This window comes from Oryctolagus cuniculus, chromosome 1 (genome assembly GCF_964237555.1).
Source record: "Oryctolagus cuniculus chromosome 1, mOryCun1.1, whole genome shotgun sequence".
NCBI lineage: Eukaryota > Metazoa > Chordata > Mammalia > Lagomorpha > Leporidae > Oryctolagus > Oryctolagus cuniculus.
In genome coordinates, this window is record NC_091432.1 from 196,967,374 (window position 1) to 196,980,833 (window position 13,460).

Below are 13,460 nucleotides of genomic sequence, written 5' to 3' on the forward strand. Positions count from 1 at the left end.
AATCCAGCTCCATGCTAATGCACCTGGGAAAGCATCAGAGCATGGTCCAAGGGCTTCGGCCCCCACATCCATGTGGAAGACCCAGAAGAACTCCAGGTTCCTGGCACCTGCCTGGCCAGCCCTGGTCATAGTAGCTATTTGGAGAGTAAACCAGCAGATGAAATCTCTCTTTCTCTCTGTGCCTCTCCTTCTCTGTGACTCTGCCTTTCAGGTAAATAAATACATCTCTTTTAAAAAATATTAACACATTAAATACTGTGAAACAAAATCAAAGAAAAAAATCACTAATAAAAAGGATGTTTTTCAATCTGAAGAACCATTAGTTGAGAAGAATTCAACTTATCACAAAGAAATATTTGCATCATTATCCAGAAATCTCAGTAGTTACATTCCACATGGAATCATCAGATATGTGCTTGGAGTTTATCACATCATTGTCTTCTGGACTGATGCATAGAATTATTTTGTAAATGGATAAATATCTAAAATATGTGTTACATTCTAGAAAACATTTGCCAATGGACATATTGCTTAAAATTTTATACTGAAACAAAAGTGAGTTACCAGACTTTGAGGAGAATAGGAGTTGACAGCATTGGAGCCGCCAGTCCCTGGTGCCATCTGATTGTTATGTTGAGAATTTGTGAAGACAAGGGCTTGGCCAAAACCCGGCTGTTGGGAAGTTTCAAAGGAGTTGGCTTCTGAGGCTTGGTTGGGAGGAACAGACTTCTGAAGCAAGGCTACCAGATCAATGCTAAAAAGACAAAAAGCAAATGAGAAAATAGTTCATAAGCAAACATAACAAATAAATCTAAAAAGTGAATCATAAAATAAACTCACACTAAAGATTATCTAAGTGAAATCTAAGTGACTTTTTAGAAAACGGGGCCTATGGGAGCTAAAAAGAGGGCATAAAAAATATCCCACAAAGCCACAGAAACCAAAGTAGGCTTTGGCAAGAAGGAAAACAAAAAACTGCATTGAGAAATTTTCATAGAAATGACACAATCATGAATGACTATAAAAACTGACGCACTGAAATAAACAATTTTCTAAAGCTTGTCTCAAGAGTCTGTTTAGAACATGTTACCCTATTTAGTATTTGGATCCTGTGTTCCTTAAATTTTCCTAGAAGATAATGTTTCATAGTCTTACAGGATGAAAGTCTTAGCCATAAACCATTCAAAAACTTTCACATTTATCTTAAATGTTCCTATAAATGCTAAGTGTCTTTCATACAAACCATATTAACTTTCTCAAATTTTTGAGAAACAATATACAATAAATTAACAAATTCTCTTGTTAACTACATCTCTTCTCATCCCAAAAGAAAGATAGATGTTTCAATTTGAGACATAGCACCTTTCCTCAATGTGCAAGGTGAAGTTCCAGATGAAACGTATGCAATCCAATACCAGCTCATCTCTACACGTACTGAGTAGGACCTGCAAGTCATAGTGGATTGCCTAACATGGTAATGTACTCCATGAAGTCCTCTCAGTTGCCCCTCTTCCAGGCCAGCTCTCTGTTGTGGCCAGGGAGTGCAGTGGAGGATGGCCCAGGTGCTTGGGCCCTGCACCCCATGGGAGACCAGGAAAAGCACCTGGCTCCTGGCTCCTGCCATCGGATCAGCGCGGTGCGCCGGCCGCGGCGGCCATTGGAGGGTGAACCAACGGCAAAGGAAGACCTTTCTCTCTGTCTCTCTCTCTCACTGTCCACTCTGCCTGTCAAAAAAAAAAAAAAAGAAGTAGACCAGTTGGGATTCAAACCAGCGCCCATATGGGATGCCGGCACTGCAGGCTTGAGGCCCTACCTGCTATGCCACAGCACTGGCCCCAAGAGTTAAATCTTTTAAATGCTTACACATTTCATTTTTGTAAACATAACCTCTACCACAAGTGAAAAATCAACATAAGACGGCCGGCGCCGCGGCTCACTAGGCTAATCCTCCGCCTAGCGGCGCCGGCACACCGGGTTCTAGTCCCGGTCGGGGCGCCGGATTCTGTCCCGGTTGCCCCTCTTCCAGGCCAGCCCTCTGCTGTGGCCAGGGAGTGCAGTGGAGGATGGCCCAGGTGCTTGGGCCCTGCACCCCATGGGAGACCAGGAAAAGCACCTGGCTCCTGGCTCCTGCCATCGGATCAGCGCGGTGCGCCGGCCGCAGCAAAAAAAAAAAAAAAAAAAAAAAAAAAAAAAAAAAAAATCAATATAAGAGCTGTTAATTTAATTCCTGTGGATACAACCACTAAGGAAAGTTGTGACTGAAGCTCTGTCAGCTCATCAGGTGAGGGTAATTATAGGTTACACTTACAAGAAATGGGACAAAAACAGAAAAAAAGTTCTAGAATTGAAGATACTTATCCTAAGCAAAAAATTTCAATCAGGGCTTGAAAAACAAAGATGCTGGAAACTGTTTACCTTTGCCCAGGTGTGGCCTGATTCTCTCCTGGAACAGATGAGGAAGTGAAGACCTTTGTTTCAGAAAGCTGCAAGAAAGGTAGAAAAAAAAGTTAATGTTACTCTATATAAAACTCCAAATAACTTGAATTCCTGACAATTTCTAGTCATCATGTTCATTCAGTTCATTCAAAAGGTGTTCTAAAACGAATTAAATATACAAGCAAACTTTCTTCAGGTGAAGGAAATTTTAGATTGACAATCCTACAAGAATGACTTCTGAGGGAAATGATGACAATTATTAGAAGCGATGCCACAAAATGAAGTCAGATCAAGGTTCAAGTCCCAGTCTCACTCCTCTGTCATTACACAAAATAACAGCAGAAAAAAAAATAAACAAACAAAACAGCACAAATGCTACCAAAAATGACAAAAGGGAACTGAGAAGTTTGAAATGGTCAAATAGACATTTTCTTCTTAAAAAGACAGTAACTTTTGCATTTCATTAATCAACACTTAAATTTCTTTTCTGGGGCCCGTATTGGAGTACCTCAAGTTGAGCCTTCATTTGTATAACCAGCATCTCATATTGGGTTCAAGTTGTGGCTGTGCTACTTCCAATCCAACTCCCAGCTAACGCACCTGGGAAGGCAGCAGGGGGGAGCCCAAGCGGCTGGGCCTCTGCCACCCACTTGGGAGGGTGGGAGACCTGAATAGAGTTCCAGGCACCCAGCTTCAGACTGGCATAGGCCTAGCTTGTTGCAACCATTTGGGGAGAGAATCAGCAGAAGGAAAAGGTCTCTCTGAAGCTTTCCCTTTCAAATAAATAACCCTACTTTAAAAAGTAAAGGGTTAGGGAGACAACAGTTATTGCTCTAAGGTCTACAAGAAATCTAGGATTAGCATTTTAGATTATTCTCCTGCCAATCAGCATAATCTCAGAAAATTTTAAAATTTTTATTAATTCTCAATAAACATGCTTTTTTCAGAAAATACATATTCTAACAGAATATTAGTATCTGTGAGTATGCACATGTGTATTGCATTTACCAGATTTTAACGGGAAGATAAAAGAAAAAGTCTTATGAAGGCAGGACAGCTATGACAATACTCATTACATAAATGAAATCCAGGAGGCTCAGTATGGAAAGATGGCTTCTCCAAAGTCAGGACACTTAAATTTGGTGGCCGGCATTGTGTCAAAGTAGGTTGAGCCCCTACCTGTGACACTGCCATCCCATATGGGTGCTGGTTTGAAACCCAGCTGCTCTACTTCCTATTCAGCAACCTGCCAATGCTCCTGGGAAAGTAGTGGAGAATTTCCCAAGTGGTTGGGCCCCTGCACACAACATGGAGACCTGGAAAAAGCTTCAGGCTTCAGGCTTCAGGCTGGCCGAGCCCCAGCCACTGTAGCCATTTGGAGACTGAACCAGCAGGTGGAAGATCTCTCTCTCTCTCTCTCTCTCTCTGCCTCTCCACCTCTCTATATAACTCTGCCCTTCAAATAATAAAAAATTTTAAAAAAGAATTTGAATATAAGTCTTTTATATTCTGACCCCCTGATTTTCTAACCTGTCTGCTGACCTTGACAGACATGAAGATATAAAGCCTTATACCAAGAACTATTCCCTTTCTGGGACCCAAACAAAATCGCAGCACATATTCTAACACAAGACACTTAAAGATAGTGTGGGAGCGGCTGTCTGGCACTACAGTGAAGACACACCTTAAGATATCCACATCCCACATCTGAATGCCTAGAACAGTCTTGTCTCTGCCTCCAATCCAATTTCCTTGCTAATGCACATGCTGTGGAGGCAGCAGGTGACAGCCCAAGTATTTGGATCCTAACATCTATGTGGGAGACCTGAATTGAATTCCTGGCTACCTGCTTGTCTGGCCCAGCCCAGCCAGCTCTTGGAAAGAACTGAGTAATAAACCAGACTCACAAATAAAGGATTTTTCAAAAAATCATTTTATGAAAGGGATGCATCTGATCCAAGGCCAGACACTTACATCTTCGTTCCAGTCTTCTGTTGTCCATTCCTCCACAGAATTCTTCCAGGCCCCTGCTAGGAAATGACAACAATCAAAGTTCATAGCACAAAATCAAATACTGTCTTCCTCTAAATGATTCTGAATTCTATGTTATGCCAGAAAAAGTATCATGCATCTCAATAATTTAGCTAACAACTCAACAAATATGAAATTCTTGATGAATTCTCAATATATTCAGTAATATTTTCCAATGCAACTCGGTCAGAAATACCTACACAACATAAGTGTCTCAAATTGATTTTCTTTCAATGGACATCATAGTCAAGCAATTCTGCCGTGAATAATAAAGTACAGACATACCATAAAAATACTCTATTGATGATATATACCATTAAAACAAGACCCTATTTCAGGCAGACTACAGAATTATCAAATTTAGAGAAGGATTCTTAAAAGAGTAGCTTTACAAGATGGTTCCCTCAAAGGTTCTGAAAGTTTAACATTACTCCTGCTCCCATCAAGACTGCCATACTGTCTCAAAAAGCAGGTATACAGGATGGGCTGTAATACTTCTTAAACAAAAAGCATCCACAAAATATTTAAGTGCCTAAGAAGAAAATTACTGGTAACCAAATACGCTAACATATGCTTTTTAGATCTTGTGTATGGTCAGGCCCCTTAGTTTAAAGCTCACATGAAGAAACAAACCCAAATGGTTTTAAAGGGAAATACATCAAAATATTAACCACAACCATCTAGAGAAATTGGGATACTGAATGGTTTTTATCTCATCATTGGAAGAAAACAGGCAATTGATAAGCAAACTCCCATTTCTTTCTTCAAAAAGTCTGTGTTGGAGGCTGGTGTTGTGGCAAGTGGGTTCTAGTCCCAGCTGTCCATTTTAGATCCAGCTCCCTGCTTATATGCCTGTGAAGGCAGCAAAAGATAGCCCAAGTACTTTGGGGCCCTGTCACCCATGTAGGAGACCTGGAAGAAGTTACTGGTTCCTGCCTTTGGCCTGGATCAGCCCCCCTGGCTGTTGTGGCCATCTGGGAAGTGTACCAGTGGATGGAAGATCACTCTCTCTAATCCACCTCCTCTTTCTGCAACTCTTTCAAATGAATAAATAGTTTAAAAACAAAAACTGTGTGGAGAGGGGAGAGATGAAAAGGTGGCAAGTGACAAGGTCTAGTTTCCTGGATATCACCTTAATAACATAATCAACTTCTTCAAAATTAAATAATGGGGGCAGGTGTTCGGACTAGCAACAATAAAGACTGCTTTCCTCTGAGTTTGCCTAGGTTCACTTTTCAGCTCAGAACCCAGACTTCACTTTCCTGCCTGTGCCAATCCTGGGGAGCAATGATGACAGCTGAAGTAACGGGTCCTACTACCCATGTGGGAGACCTGAATTGAGTTCGGCCTCCTGGTTCTGGCTTTGCCCACTTTTGTCAGTTGTTAGCATTTAGTAAGTGACTCAGCATATTAGGACACACTCTCTCAAAAGAAACGAAAAAAATTGAAAGAGCAAAAGAAAAAAGTCAATAATCAGAAGCTAAAAATTTTTATGAAATTGTTATAAAAATATATATTATAAATATCTAATGTTATTTTTTAAAGGATTTATTTATTTTGGAAGTCAGAATTACAAAGCAAGACCTTCCATCCAGTGGAACATTCCATAAACAGCCACAACCGCCAGGTGGAAGCCAGGAGCCAACAGTTTCATCTGGATCTCCCACGTGGGTACAGGAGCCCAAACACTTGAGTCATCTTACACTGCTTTTCCTAAGCCATCAGCAGGGAGCTGGATAGGAAGCAAAGCAACCTGAACATGTACTGGTGGCCAAGTGGGATGCCAGGATTGGAGGCAGCAGCTTTACCGGCTACATTGTGATGCTGGCCCCCAGATGAACTTTTATATATAAAAAATGAAGACATTTTAAACATATTGTTAGATTTTAAAATAAAACATTCATACCTTTGAGTTTGTAAGAACCTTTGTTTGGCAGATCCTGAGCTACGCTGTGATCATTTGATGCCAGTTCTGTAGATCAATGTAAAATGCAAGGTTTTATCATACAACAATGAAAGTATTCCTCAGAAGAGAAACTGGCCAGTAATTAGCATAACCCTATTACATAACCTTATTACAGTATGTTGTTATAATTGCTCTATTTTATTATTGGTTATTAATGTTCATCATTTACTGTGCCTAATATATAAGTCAACCCTTACAATATGTATGCATATATAAATGTATGTATGTATAGGGAAAAACACAGTATATCTGCAGTTTGGAACTACCTACAGTTGCAGGCATCCCCACCAGGGTTACAGAACGTACCCTCTGTCGAGGGTGGGAACTACAGTACTGCAAGGGCAGAGAATCTCACTGCGGTCCTTATAGTCACAGGCCACTGTGACTCAGGCACTGAATCGTGCCCGATGGCTCCTGAACACAGTTCTATCAACCACACTCACTATCATTCCCATGTTTACTAAGCTCCTTAACTATTTTTATTATAGCAAATTTCTAGCAGTTTGACTAATTTAGTTCCGTTGTTTACTAGATTCAACAGTCAGCTTTCTGAGCTTGAAAGGTTGCATGCTGGGCTCAGACCTCTGTCTTTACAGCAATACAGTATCACTGCAGAGAAACTGCAGCAGTCCACCAGCTAATGAAACCCTTAACTGTATTTTCCAACAAACTCATCTTGCTTATCTAAACGCATACTGGCAAGAATTTGTTACGATAAGTGAGAATTAAGGAGGGATAGGTGATGGGAGATAAAGGGAAGAGAGAATATAAACGAAAAATAGCTAGTAAGAGTTTAATTCAACATTCTGTTCTAATACTTGATGTATAAACATTACTTACATATTTTTGCTTGGATGTGTTTTCATTCTACTTTCTTAAAAAACCTATGTTTGGGATTGTCGCATTATATGATAACCGTATGCTTTCCATCAGAAATGGCTAAGAATTCCAGTTATTTGGCCATCTTCATTAGCACATGGCATTATCACTTTTCTTTTATATCCACTTTATTTATTTATTTATTTATTTATTATTTTTTTTTATTTTTTTGACAGGCAGAGTGGACAGTGAGAGAGAGAGACAGAGAGAAAGGTCTTCCTTTGCCGTTGGTTCACCCTCCAATGGCTGCCGCGGCCGGCGCGCTGCGGCCGGCGCACCGCGCTGATCCGATGGCAGGAGCCAGGAGCCAGGTGCTTTTCCTGGTCTCCCATGGGGTGCAGGGCCCAAGCACCTGGGCCATCCTCCACTGCACTCCCTGGCCACAGCAGAGAGCTGGCCTGGAAGAGGGGCAACCGGGACAGAATCCGGCGCCCCGACCGGGACTAGAACCCGGTGTGCCGGCGCCGCTAGGCGGAGGATTAGCCTAGTGAGCCGCGGCGCCGGCCTATATCCACTTTAATAGATGAATGGTAGATAACTGTGGTTTTCATTTGTATTTCTCTGGTTACTAAAGATGAGAAGTCTATTTGTGTAGGCTTACGTGCCCTCTATACCATCTTCTTTCATGAACCATCTGTTCTATTCCTTTCCTCATTTCTAGTGAACATTTTATTTTGAAGCTACCCTTCACCCAGAGTCCCAATGACAACATTTCCAGTAATTATAGTAGAACACTAAACACTAAAACCCAGGACACTGATAAGCTTACAATGCTGGTTCCATTTTTTAAAAATCATAGTTAAAAAAAAAACAAAAACAGAATATTTAAAATTTACCACTCAGCAGTAGTAAGTACACACACTATTTTGTGCTACCATTACAATTACCCATTCGCAGACCTTTCCCATTTTACTACTCAGTTTTTACAAACGTTCTGGAGGTTGTTTGCTTACTGCTAAGTTTTGAGGCTTCTTTATATATTCTATATACAAATACTCTGTCAAGTATGGGTTTACAATATTTTCTCGTACAGTATGGCTTGCCTTTTCATTATTTGCTTCAAAAGAGCAGAATTTTTATAAAGTATACTTTGTCAAATTTTCTTTTGTGACTCATGCTTTAGGGAACATAAATAAGAAAATTACGCCTAAGCTAAAGTCAACAGACCTTGCCAATATATTTTCTTTGTGAAGTGGACTTTTAGGTTTCACATGTAGATTTATTACCGACTTGGAGTTACTCTTTTGAGTACATTATTATATATATATTTAATTGCTTCATAACCTTTATCAAAATCAATCAGCTTCACGGGCTTGTGTTTATTGCTAAACTACAGTTCATCCTTAACTATTTGATGGAGACTGGTTCCAGGACCCTAAGAGATACCAAAACCTGTGGATGCTAACACCCCTCATATCAAATGAACAGCATTTGTATATAAACTATGTACATCTTCCCATATACTTTAAACCAACTCTAGAGCATATAGAACAATGTTAACGGCTGTTATACTGCATTGTTTAGGGAATCATGAGAAGAGGGTGAAAAGTAGGCTGTACAGATGCATTCTTTCCCAAATATTTTCCTTTTTTTTTTTTTTTTTTTTTTTTTTTTTTTTTTTTTTGACAGGCAGAGTGGACAGTGAGAGAGAGAGACAGAGAGAAAGGTCTTCCTTTGCCGTTGGTTCACCCTCCAATGGCCGCCGCGGCTGGCGCGCTGCGGCCAGCGCACTGCGCTGATCCGATGGCAGGAGCCAGGAGCCAGGTGCTTTTCCTGGTCTCCCATGGGGTGCAGGGCCCAAGCACCTGGGCCATCCTCCACTGCACTCCCTGGCCACAGCAGAGGGCTGGCCTGGAAGAGGGGCAACCGGGACAGAATCCGGCGCCCCGACCGGGACTAGAACCCGGTGTGCCGGCGCCGCTAGGCGGAGGATTAGCCTAGTGAGCCGCGGCGCCGGCCCTCTTTTTTTTTTTTTATTTATAGTTAGGTTTTTGCAGATTCAAAAGTTTAAATACAATTCTAAGGGATTTTCCCTCCCTCCCTCCCTTTTCTCTCATTTGTTCTCTCTCTCCCCTTTCTTCTTTTCTCTTTCTTAACCCCAAATACTTTCCATGGGCAGTCAGTTAATTAGGACGCAAAATTGATATCTTGATCCTATTTATTTTTATTTGAAAAGCAGAGAGACAAACTAATGGACAGAGAGAGAAATCTCCCATTCCCTGGTTCATCCCTGAAAAAATTCACAACCAAAGCTATACAAGGCTGAAGACAGGAGCCATGAACTCAATTCACATCACTCATGTTGGTAGCAGAGACCCAACTACTTGAGGCAACACTTATTGCCACCCAAGAGAAACAGGAAGCTGGAACTGGGATTGGAGCCAGGACTCAAATCTAGGCACTCTGATTTATCAGTGTCCCAAAGATGTCTTAACCACTAGGCCAAATACCTACTCTGATATCTCAATTTTAATGGTAGTTAAAATCCTAGATACATTTGTTAGAATGTATCCACTTATGCCCATAAAAAGGGGTGAATTTTATTTATCAATTATTTCAATATACCATCAGTTGACATGGAATAAGCTACCATGGATTAATATAATAAATACTAAGAATAATTCAGTAAAGCTTAAACTTCGGAACAACAATAAAATCATATATCTCTCCGTCGTATCTTCTTTATTAACAATACTGCTTCATATTGTTCTAGGTAGAAGACCATGAAATGTATTTATCACTAGTTAGTCCTATGCATGATGTTTACGAAGCTACTATCATATTTTTCCATTCTTTGATCATTGGTAGATTACAGAAATACAACTATTCATGAAACATATATCTAGTAAGCATCTTTTAAAAATCTCCTTTATCACAACAAATGAGTGGCGTTTTAGTCTGTTTCTAACCCTGATGAAGTCTGTATTTTCCTTATTGCACTGGTTAGGACCTACAGTATAATGGTGAACAATAACAGTGGCAATAAGCACCTTGATCTTGTTCCAGAGGAAAAAGATTTACTATTTCATCAGTGACTATAATATTAGCTATAAATTTTACAGATAACCTTCATCTGCTCAAGGAAATGTTTCTATATTTCTAAGTGCCAGGGTTTAACAAGCAAACAAAATAAAAATGGTATCAAAATTCTTTTCCTTGATAAAATGATTATGTAAGTTTTCTACTTAACTTCACTAAAAGGGTGAATAAGACATTTTTAATAAATATACTAAACATGAAATTCAGTCTTTCAAAATAGAAAAATGAATAATTTTTGGTATGACTATTTACAATTTGTGCAGTCATCACCACCATCTAACCCAAGAATATCTCCATCTCCAAGAATAAACACTATACCCATTAGCTGCCATTCCTCATTACCAAGAGATTCCAGCACTAGGCAATCAACAATCTATTTTCTGTTTCTAGGGATTTGCCTAAACTGAACAGCTAAATAAACAGAATTACAAAATACAAAATATAAAATTTTCTGACTGCCTTCTTAACTCTGCATGTTTTTAAGTATTATCCATATTGTAGCATCTCTTCATTGCATTTGAGGCTCTCCAATACTCCCCAACATAGACATTTTACATTTTCCTAATCATTCATTCACTGATGGACACTTGGGTTGCTTCTACTTTTTTTTTTTTTTCTTCTGTAAGATCAGTTAATTTGTTTACTTGAAAGGCAGAGGGACCAAAACAAAGAGATATCTTCTATCTACTGGTTACCCCTCAACTGTCTGCAACAGCCAAAGCTGGGCCAGGCCAAAGCCAGGAGTTGGGAGCTCCATCTGGGTCTTCCATGTGGTAGACAGGAACTCAAATACTTGGGCCATCATTTGCTGCCTCCCCATTGCATTAGAAGGAAGCTACATTAAAAGCAGAGGTGAGCCTTGATCTCACGTACTGAGATATGGGATGAAGTCATCCTAAGTAGCAGCTCAAACTACTGGGCCATGCTGTCTTGTCCCCTTGATTTTTTGATAATTATAAATTATGCTATGAGCACTTTTGCACCAGGTTATGTGTCAAGCCATCTTTGCCATTCTCCTGAATTTATATGTACAAATTGATTTTTAAGAAATATCTAGTATAAATTTCATGTGTTGTGATATAAGCAATTTTCTGTCTTACTAGATTTTATGTTCCAATACTTAGGTTTTTAAGATTTACAAGAATGAGCTCAATCTGTCATTTTAAATTTGTTGGCAAAAAACTTATTGACGTAACATATAACCTTCTAATATCACGTGATTTTTCTCAACCCACTTATGCTTCTTTACCTTCCTTTGGTAAGTCTCCCAAGTAGTTTATCAGTATTCCTACTTTTGATTTCTGTTGATCCTCTCTACAGTATCTATATTCCTAATTCACTAATTAATTGAGCTTCTAGGATCATGCTATTATCTATTTTTTGTCATGGCTGATGTTATATGAGTGTTGCTTTTTCATAATTTATATTTTTACCCATTGAGCTGCATTTTATTAAGGCTTAAGTTATGTTCTTATAAATATGACTTTAACAGCTTGCTTACTTTCATGAGTAAATCATCTGATTTATCAATGAATTTCAGAAAATAATCCAAAAGATAGGGATGTACAATAACCAGCAATATTGCCCCAAATTTTAGTGTTCACCATGGAAATGGCTGAATACTTTCAGTAAAAATTCTTCTAAGAATTCCTGTATATCTGACATACTGGAGTGGAGTGTGGCTTAAGTACTGACTTACACAAAGTATGGAAGGGAAAAATCACATTCCACATCATCAATGAAATTTTGATGTGAGAAATTCTAGAGGTAAGAACCAACAAGGACTAGTCTCAGAGGTAGCAGAGTGGCCAATTTTTCATTCAGCTCCATTAGCACACTTAGAGTTCTATCTTTGCATAAGAACATAAAACTCTTTTTTTAAAAGATTTATTTAATTTATTTGAAAGGCAGTTACAGACAGGCAGAGGCAGAGAGAGACAAAGACAGAGAGGTCTTCCATCTGCTGGTACAGTCCTCAAATGGTCACGATGGCCCATGTTGGGCTGATCTGAAGCCAGGAGCTTCTTCCAGGTCTCCCATGCAGGTGCAGAGGCCCAAACACTTAAGCCATCTTCCACTGCTTTCCCAGGCCATAAGCAGGGAGAGCTGAATCAGAAGTAGAGAAGCCAGGACCAGGACCAGTGCCCATATGGGATGTCAGTACTGCAGATGGTGGTTTTACCTGCCACACCATAGCACCGGCCCCAGAACATAAAACTCTTGGGGCTGGTCTTGTGGCACAGGGAGTTAAGCCATCACCTGCAGCACAGGCACCAGTTCGAATTCCAAATGCTCTACTCCAGACCAGCTCCCTGCTGATAGCCTGGGAAAGCAGGGGAAGAAGGCCCAAGTGCTTGGGTCCCTAATACCCAAGTGGGATACCTAGAGGAAGCTCCTGGATTCAGTCTGGCCCAACTCCAGCCATTGTGGCCATTTGGGGATTGAACCAATGGATGGAAGCTCTCTCTCTGTCTCTTCCCTCTCTTTGTAACTCTGCCTTTCAAATAAACAAGTTTAAAAAAAAATCAATAAATTAAAACTCTTAAGAGCTCAAATATTTAAAACCCACCTATAGCAAATCTAGAACACTTACCACTTCCCTCATTTGCACCATTCTGAGCAGCTTCCCAAATCACTAGCTTTGTTCCACACCCATCTGAAGATGTGGAATCCGAATAGTCCGCAGGATTAAAAGTCCTTAAGTTTGAAATAAAGAAAAAATAAAGGCAAATCAAGCAAGCACCAAAGCCACAAAAATGAGTATATATGATCATTCCCCAAAAGAGCCCAGTTCTTCTTACAGACAGTATAAAGGACTACCCTTTCTACTCCTCCTATTTAAGTATAGCTAATTCTTGTATCCATTGGGATACAGATCTTCTATTAAACAAAAGATAATTGGGGATCTTCCATATATCTTTTATAATAGCCCTTTGTCCTAAAACCTGTCCTCTCCATCATAATGCAAGCAGGAGGACGCAGAGGCTTCAGGCACAATAAGGGCTCTAATGGAAAGTTCCACTGAAAACTAAGGCATAAATAAACAACAGGTCTTCTATTTACACATCAGAAATCAAGTCTGGCTTTAAACTTTTTACATCTGAACTAT

General features: G+C 39.9%; 1 protein-coding gene and 1 non-coding gene across 31 annotated transcripts in view; both read right to left on the reverse strand.

Annotated features, from left to right (window-relative positions):
- Positions 1 to 13,460, reverse strand: part of UBAP2 (ubiquitin associated protein 2) — a 112,325-nt gene that overhangs the window by 31,406 nt on the left and 67,459 nt on the right. For 8 of the 30 annotated variants that reach the window (XM_051856876.2, XM_051856846.2, XM_051856892.2 and 5 more), the window contains 5 exons: positions 12,945 to 13,048; positions 6,374 to 6,439; positions 4,411 to 4,466; positions 2,416 to 2,483; positions 565 to 754 (listed from right to left, as the gene is read on the reverse strand). In XM_051856876.2, the coding sequence (XP_051712836.1) occupies positions 565 to 754; positions 2,416 to 2,483; positions 4,411 to 4,466; positions 6,374 to 6,439; positions 12,945 to 13,048 (484 nt within the window). The remainder of the gene's footprint in view (positions 1 to 564; positions 755 to 2,415; positions 2,484 to 4,410; positions 4,467 to 6,373; positions 6,440 to 12,944; positions 13,049 to 13,460) is intronic. The other 22 variants (XM_051856859.2, XM_070053371.1, XM_070053384.1 and 19 more) reach the window with 6 other exon arrangements.
- Positions 367 to 447, reverse strand: LOC127485311 (small nucleolar RNA SNORD121A). Its single transcript, XR_007912416.1, has one exon. It is a non-coding gene; the product is annotated as a small nucleolar RNA SNORD121A (small nucleolar RNA).